We start from the raw sequence: 7,586 nt of genomic DNA, 5'->3' as shown, positions 1-7,586 counted from the left end.
TATATATATATATATATGCGCGTGTTTCAATTGATAATAATTACAGTATAATTCAATCTTTTTTCACGCAAGTTCTTAAATCTTGAGCGCTCAAAAATCTAAAAATTAATAAACATTATCAGGTGGAATACGTAAAAAGACAGAAACTGGCAGGTGTTATGGTATGGAGCATTGACACTGACGACTTCCAAGGAAAATGTTCATCACTGCACGGTGACATGAGTTTGCTCGATGGATACGATTATCCACTAATGAAATCTATTAATACAATTTTGGCAAATACAATACCACCCGAAAAGAAACAAAGCTTCCCCAAGGAGGAAGCAAAAAAGCCAAACTCATCGTCTGTACAATTACCCTCGAACATCGCGTTTGTGCTATCAATCACGATGATTTATTTTTCGCTTTACGCAAATCTATCTTAATCATCAAAGAATATAATTCAAAAAAATAATAATTGATAGTAATCATAATAACTAACAAAAAGTATTAGAGTGTGCTAACGTTTGCGTTTATAGATCGTTTCTTTATTGATACTTTTTGTTACGTCATAAGAATGTAATTTTAGTTTGCGATATAACATATATTACCTGTTGTGTCTATGTGTGTGTGTATGTGTGTGTATATATATGTCATACACGAATGAAAAGAAATTATACTTGCCTTTTGATGTAAAATATATTGATATACTTGAAATAATGTATACATAAAATATAATGTTAACAGAAGAATATAAGCAAGATTATATTAACGATTTTAATAAACTGTCTATTTTAATGATTCTAATTTTAATCTGAAAGTTTTGAGAGAGAAAATGGGAGCAATTTTGATTTAAGTAAAACTTTGTATGTTGTAATTACAGTGTTAATAGGATTTTGTCGATGCGCCGCAAACCGCCGCAAAATCAGAAAATAGCAATCTTTATCTATCGCAATTCAAATATTACAAGTATGTGATATCTCGATACAACTAATTATAGAAAGATATCAATATAACATACCTAGCGATCACTTTCGATGCACTCCGGGAAAAAAACAATTTGAAATAGAGAGTGAGAAAACATTTTTCAACCTCAACTAGTTCCGGATACTTCTTTAAAAGCAAATTATCGATATTGAAATTATAAAGCGTATAATAACGATTGTACGATTAGTATTTCACGTAGCGACAAACTTCTGACACTTTAGGACATATTTGCGATAATTTTTCACGGTATTTTTTAGATAACAAAAAGCGCGAAAAATGCAGAGTGACTCCTGAATATTCTGCCATCGCGGAGCGCGATTTTTTTATTGACTGAAGCAAATCGCAGTCTGCAATTTGCGATTTCTCGAAATGCGATTCTCGAAGTATCGAAATCATCGACGTAACATGTTACTAACATGACGTCTATGGCAGTACGCAGTCTGCAGCAACAAAAATGGCGTTTACTAATAAGGATGTTGCACCTCTGTGGCACAATGGACCATCGCCTGGTGCATTCTATCATTTTCCAGGCAACCAATATGGGACCGGTGGATTTCAAAAATCACAGTACGTTTTATCCGACTATAATCCATAAATATTTTGTTTGTTTAAATGTATTTGTATATCATAACCTATCATGGCGTTCACGAAACTCGCATGTCATCTTGTCTCGTATAGGAAACAAATCAATGAAAATTAAATAATCGAGATTGCATAGAATTCAATATACTTATAAAACGCGATATAATAAAATAAATAACAGGAAATTTTCTAATTTACATTTAATTTTTTTGCAGATCTCCCATAACGACTGGCACGTCCGTTATTGGCATAAAATTTAAAGACGGAGTCATCATAGCGGCCGACGTCTTAGGATCTTACGGTTCACTTGCCCGTTATAGAAATCTCGAACGTATTATGAAAGTTAACAATAACATCATTCTTGGTGCATCTGGAGATTATGCAGATTTTCAGTGTGTCAAGAGCTATGTGGAAAGAAAAATGTGAGTTTCTTTTAATCAATATAAGACTAAAATAGCAGGTTTTTTGATATATGTATACTCACATTAAGAATAAATTAAAGAACATATATGATATAAAAATATATTGGAGTTTTTTCAATGATTCTTAAAGAACAGCGCAGCGTTTATTTATATTAATGCTTTTGTTTCAGTCTAGAGGAAAAATGTTTGGATGATGGATTTAGTTTAAAACCGAAAGCGCTGCATTGTTGGTTAACACGCGTATTGTACAATAGGCGATCAAATTTTGATCCGTTTTGGAATAATTTTGTGATTGCTGGTTTGGACGATGGAAAACCGTAAGTACTATATTTTCTTAACTTTTCAGATATATTTGAATTATTACAAATCGCATGGTTTTGCTTTCCCAGATTTTTGGGAACTGTCGACAAGCTTGGGACAGCTTACAGCGATCCAGTAATTGCGACTGGATATGGTGCTTATATGGCAACGCCTATACTAAGAAAAGCTTATGAAGAAAACAGTGAAATGAACAAAGAGGAAGCTATTGAACTATTATACAAAGTAATGCAAGTTCTCTTTTACAGAGATGCAAGATCTTTCCCGAAGGTAAAGTATAGAAATTTGTGTATTTGTAATCGATGACCTTTGATTGTCATTAATGGATCGATTCATTTTTTTATAGTATCATCTTGGTATTGTCACAAAGGAAGAAGGTGTTGAAATACAAGGACCGATAACTTTAGATAGCTATTGGGGACCTGCAATCTTGTAAAACTAATTTTTTAAATTTCTTTATAAATTATAATAAAGCTTATAAGGTAAAAGTATCTTGTAATTGTTTTTTTCATTGATGTGCGAATATATAATTCGCGTTACATATATATATAAATAAGAAAAAATTATAATAAAAACCATATTAATAATTATGATAATAAATACAATTATTTTTGTGTATAGAAAAATATATAGCAGGATAATACTAATAAGCTATTTTAAATGTAAATCGATTATGATTTACATAAAAAATATATATAAACAAATAATACATTTAATATATATTATTTACATATATATATATAGAAACGGTTACAATCATAATTATGGACTAGAGTGTTAGTACTTCACATCCATCATCTGTTATCAAAACTGTATGTTCGATTTGAGCTGTTCTAGAATTATCAACAGTGCAAGCTGTCCATCCATCTTCCAAAATCTCGAACTGTGTCATTCCTTGACTCAAAACTGGTTCAATAGTAAATGTCATTCCTGGTTTCATTTTTCCAGAATAATCATTTGCTGTAAAACGAAATAAGTAGATGTTATATCTCAATATATGTTTCTACAATGTGTAGCATTAATAGTATTAATGGATTTAATTAAAATTAATATATCCAAGAAAAAGAGTAAAAAAGAATAAGGTAATTTTGACCAATCATATGTTAATAGATATAGTTAACAGATATTAATGTTAGTAATGATGAAATTTTTCTTATACCGAAATGAAATATGTCTGGAGCACCGTGAAAATAAGTCCCAATACCATGGCCAACAAATGCAGGTATCACATTAAAATTATGTTTATTTGCTATATCTTCTATCACATTACCTAGAAATGAAAAGATTTACAGAGGGTTGAAAATTAATGTGATAGCATCATATAAATATTAACGGGAATTTAAGAATAAAAATTCTTAATCATATATATGTATATGAAATTATTACCAATATTACAGAAATGTTGATTAGGCTTGCATATTTCAATGGCTGATTTTAAGCACAATTCCGTGATTGTTATCAATCGTTTGCCTTCTGAATCGACTTCACCTACTTGAAACATGGCCGAGCAGTCGCCATGGTAGCCATTAAGATATACCTACTTAAACAAAAATTTAAATAAACTTTTCTTTAAATTACCTTTAGCATTTTTGGATTATTAAAGAAATATTATATAAATCATAACTGATAAAACTACTCACTGTTACATCAACATTGAGTATATCACCATCTTGTAAAGGTCTATTGTCTGGAATACCATGGCAAGCAACATTGTTGACACTTGTACATATAGACTTAGGAAAACCATGATAATTGAGTGGACTGGGATAAGCTCCATTACCAATGATCATATCATGTACTTGTTCATCAAGAAAATCGGTCGTAATACCTGGCTGGTATACATCAATTTCATCTTACATTTATTTATTATAATATATAATATATGGATGTATATATGAAAGTTATTAATAATTCTTAGAAATGTTTCAGAAAATCAAAATATTGAAAAATATCTGTGTGTAAACTTTGCTGTTATATTTTTAAAATATTGCTCCCAAGATATATTAATTTGTGATATATATGTAACAATAATTATGTATACATTAGCTCACAATCTGATAAATGAACAATAATGAATTTGACAAAAACAAAAATTTACAAAAAAATAACATTTTTATTTTGAATCATAAAACTTACATCCAAGGATTGTGCATATATCTTTCAAATATATTATATCTCTTTTCATCTAGTTCAATTCTTCTTTGACTAATTTAAAGTTTATATGAATTTTTTTGTGGTAATATAAATCTATGGATTATGGCTTATGTGTAACATATTTATTTAAGAAATAATTCACCTTAATCAATGCATCAACTTGATGCAGGATGTGACTGGCAAGTTTACAACTTTGCCTCATACATTCTATTTGAGATTCATCTTTTATTTCAGGCGTTATTGGCCCATTTTCAGGTACTTTTGATTCGCTATAGGATGGCTGAGGTATGTATGCAGGTACAACTACCTTTTTAGAAACCAACCATGGTCGGACTATAGCATATTTACCAAACATACAATTTTTATTATAGGTATGAACAGATCTGGATATTTGTACATCTCCAGCCTGAAACATACAAATATTTCCTTGCAATTAAATAATCCTGCTATTATATTACTTAAAAGTACAACAAGAAAACAATAGCACTTTTCAAATTCAAAGTATATATCTAAATCATTCTAACATTGTCATGATAAAACACTATATAGTGATTATATGTGTGTAGGTTACATTATACTAATCATATCATAATTTCAAAATAAAAATATCTAGATCATTTCGCTAATGATGAGAACAATCAAAATAATGAAGTGACATACAAACTGTAAAAAAAGACGTACCTTTGATAGAGTCTTGAGACAGTTCAAAAGATAGATTTTAAAAGATTGTGCCATTTGAATGACTCTACCAGTCGGGCGTCTCTTCTACGATATATATCTCGTTAATTGTATATGTATCTCGTTTAATTACCTATACGATATATAATCTCGCGTTTACAATAATATCAGAGAGAAGCAAAATTATTCAATCTCTTTATTTGCTGTGCTTTCTTACATTTTCTGTATTCAAAAATTTTTAAGTGACATTTGTCTATAAATCTATATATTCAAGATTAGAAAGAACAAAAATACAGTGTAGTGTTGCGTTCGAAAATCCTACTCGTGAGGTAGAGTATCATTGATTTGACTAATCAGGACAAAGAAATTTTTCCTCCTTTTGTCTTGATTGGTCAATTAAATGTTATTTTACTCCATGGGTAAGATTTCCGAAAGCATTTTAGAAAGAGAGTTTAGAGAGTCCTTCTTCCCTCAAAACAAATAACCTAAATACTGATTGCGTATGTCATATGATGAAAAATAAACATGAAAAAGAAAAACTTATAATCTCCAAACTAAAATAATAAAAAGTAGTTTTGTATATTCACAAGTATAAAGATATTTGGAAAAAAAGAAGAAAAAAACGAATACAATGCAATCGCAAGGAGCTATGGAATCCTTTCTTAGCGCGTCAAAAATTGCTTTGGTAAAAATTTGATATTGATTATTATACATGCATTTTCAGATCATTTTATATGCTTATCTCTATACTGTCGTTTTATTTGGCTTGCTTGTGTTTTGTTTCAGTCTCAATTATCGTTATATCATACAATTCGGGTCGTTCTGGGAAATCAGACATGCGATTTGGATTCTGCTATATGTGCTCTGGTCCAAGGATTATTAGAATATGTTGATGCCAAAAAGCAAGGACTGTGCAATCTTGCCATAATACCAGTCATGAATATCCCAGAAAAGGAATTTCGCATTAAGACCGAAGTAGTTTACAGCCTAAAATCTCATAATATTCCTTTAAATTTGATAACATTTAGGTGAGTCTTTGGATTCTAAAAAACATTGTGATATCTCTTTGTGTTACTTGAGTATGCTCTTGACAGAGATCAGATCAATTTGCAAAATGTACAGAATAATGCTGACAAGAAGCTGGAGCTGATTTTAGTGGACCATCATACTCTCGCGAATGAAGATGTCGCGTTAAAATCTTCAGTTATAGCAATTATTGATCATCGACCATTGGATCCAGCCTGGTCATGGCCCAATGTATTGTTAAACATAGAAACTGTTGGAAGCTGTGCCACCCTTGTTGCACGTAATGTTCTACAAAAGAATGCTGATATTTTGGATGCACAAATTGCGAGTCTTTTACAAGGTAATTTACATTATATTTTACAAAATTGCTATTAATGATTATAATATCATAATATATTTTCAGGTCCAATATTAATTGACACCTACAATATGTCAATTGAAGCTGGTCGGGCAACTGCTACTGATATTGATGTATTAAACACCCTTGAGCAACTTGGTAGACTTATGTCCACTAGAACTGAAACATTTAACAAAATTATGAATGCAAAAACAAATGTTAGTGAATTAAGTCTTGAAGAACTTATGATTAAGGATTTAAAAATAACCGATGGTGTACCTCTTGTAGGGTTCTCTCTTTTAGTAGAGGTGTGTTATTTAGGATTTTTATTATTAGTTAAAAAAAATTATAACAATTTTATAAATGTTTTATAACCAATTTTAGAACTTCCTTATGCGAGAAAACGCGAAAGAAACAATTGAAAAGTTTGGTGATGATAGAAATTGCGATGTCATTATTCTCATAGGTCAAAATGTGAGCAGTGAACATGTATGTAGAGATATTGCAATCTTCTCGACATTGTCTAATCAATTAGCAAATGAAGTGAGTGTTATTTAATGCAATGCTGTCCTATGAAATATTATCTCAGCATATACATATATGATTTGATTGCGTTTATTTATAGATAATCCAAGCATTGATTTCTTCTACTCAACCATACTTAAATCTAGAGTTGGTCAAAGAAATTCAAGATGAGAAATATAAGCTCTGTTTGTATAGACAAGGAAATGTAAAGGTAACACGCAAACAGCTACTACCAATTGTACAGAAAACAGTGTTATTACACAGAAGCAAGAAAATATAAATAAACAGGGTAGAATCCTGAAAAATATTACAGATGTGCTAATAAAAAATACTTGAATACTTTTGAGTGATCTTCTTTAAGGTACCTTTTTTAACTTGCAATTTTTTCCACTTCTACTTAATCCACATATATTGAAATTAATATATTTAAACATATACCACATCTCACAAGAAAATATATTTTATTTCATATTCCATACTGAATTTTGGGAATCAATTATCTATATATTATGTATACATATATATATATATATATATTTTAATAATAAATGAAATATATATATATAATACAATAATGC

General features: G+C 29.9%; 4 protein-coding genes across 5 annotated transcripts in view; 3 read left to right on the top strand and 1 right to left on the bottom strand.

Moving 5' to 3' along the window:
* Positions 1 to 760, top strand: part of LOC115236822 (probable chitinase 2) — a 4,624-nt gene extending 3,864 nt beyond the window's left edge. Inside the window, exon 9 of the mRNA XM_029809515.1 lies at positions 123 to 760. Within this exon, the coding sequence (XP_029665375.1) occupies positions 123 to 425 (303 nt within the window). The 3' untranslated portion in view covers positions 426 to 760. The remainder of the gene's footprint in view (positions 1 to 122) is intronic.
* Positions 761 to 1,386: 626 nt separating this feature from the next.
* LOC115236813 (proteasome subunit beta type-4) lies at positions 1,387 to 2,851 on the top strand. The gene is made up of 5 exons (XM_029809507.1): positions 1,387 to 1,533; positions 1,764 to 1,970; positions 2,141 to 2,287; positions 2,360 to 2,558; positions 2,635 to 2,851. The coding sequence occupies exons 1-5, from the start codon at positions 1,421 to 1,423 to the stop codon at positions 2,722 to 2,724; spliced, it is 756 nt and encodes a 251-aa protein (XP_029665367.1). The 5' UTR covers positions 1,387 to 1,420; the 3' UTR covers positions 2,725 to 2,851.
* Positions 2,852 to 2,996: 145 nt separating this feature from the next.
* LOC115236812 (methionine aminopeptidase 1D, mitochondrial) lies at positions 2,997 to 5,391 on the bottom strand. 2 transcript variants are annotated; one of them, XM_029809506.1, is made up of 6 exons: positions 5,254 to 5,391; positions 4,585 to 4,848; positions 3,929 to 4,120; positions 3,675 to 3,825; positions 3,448 to 3,558; positions 2,997 to 3,248 (listed from the first exon to the last, which is right to left on the bottom strand). In XM_029809506.1, exons 2-6 carry the CDS (start codon positions 4,795 to 4,797, stop codon positions 3,058 to 3,060), a joined length of 858 nt encoding a protein of 285 aa, XP_029665366.1. In that variant the 5' UTR covers positions 4,798 to 4,848; positions 5,254 to 5,391; the 3' UTR covers positions 2,997 to 3,057. The 2 variants fall into 2 exon arrangements, with proteins under 2 accessions (XP_029665366.1, XP_029665365.1); XM_029809505.1 differs by lacking the exon at positions 5,254 to 5,391 and adding an exon at positions 5,124 to 5,253.
* LOC115236815 overlaps positions 5,392 to 7,586 on the top strand; it is a 10,556-nt gene continuing 8,361 nt past the window's right edge. The window contains exons 1-6 of the mRNA XM_029809509.1: positions 5,392 to 5,805; positions 5,907 to 6,148; positions 6,215 to 6,486; positions 6,550 to 6,791; positions 6,868 to 7,026; positions 7,109 to 7,226. Coding sequence (XP_029665369.1) covers positions 5,752 to 5,805; positions 5,907 to 6,148; positions 6,215 to 6,486; positions 6,550 to 6,791; positions 6,868 to 7,026; positions 7,109 to 7,226 — 1,087 coding nt within the window. The 5' untranslated portion in view covers positions 5,392 to 5,751. The remainder of the gene's footprint in view (positions 5,806 to 5,906; positions 6,149 to 6,214; positions 6,487 to 6,549; positions 6,792 to 6,867; positions 7,027 to 7,108; positions 7,227 to 7,586) is intronic.

Source organism: Formica exsecta, unplaced genomic scaffold (genome assembly GCF_003651465.1).
Source record: "Formica exsecta isolate Colony F162 unplaced genomic scaffold, ASM365146v1 scaffold26, whole genome shotgun sequence".
Classification (NCBI taxonomy): domain Eukaryota; kingdom Metazoa; phylum Arthropoda; class Insecta; order Hymenoptera; family Formicidae; genus Formica; species Formica exsecta.
This window is presented reverse-complemented; position numbering and strand designations above follow the sequence as displayed.

Bases quoted from the DNA above. Each gene is read 5' to 3' on its own strand.
- LOC115236813 (XM_029809507.1), top strand. From the start codon at position 1,421: ATGGCGTTTACTAATAAGGATGTTGCACCTCTGTGGCACAATGGACCA. The intron at 1,534-1,763 runs GTACGTTTTATC...ATTTTTTTGCAG, and splicing joins GGTGGATTTCAAAAATCACA to ATCTCCCATAACGACTGGCA. The intron at 1,971-2,140 runs GTGAGTTTCTTT...CTTTTGTTTCAG, and splicing joins AGCTATGTGGAAAGAAAAAT to TCTAGAGGAAAAATGTTTGG.
- LOC115236812 (XM_029809505.1), bottom strand. From the start codon at position 5,177: ATGGCACAATCTTTTAAAATCTATCTTTTGAACTGTCTCAAGACTCTA. The intron at 3,826-3,928 runs GTGAGTAGTTTT...TTGTTTAAGTAG, and splicing joins TACTCAATGTTGATGTAACA to GTATATCTTAATGGCTACCA. The intron at 3,249-3,447 runs GTATAAGAAAAA...TTCGTTTTACAG, and splicing joins TCCAGACATATTTCATTTCG to CAAATGATTATTCTGGAAAA.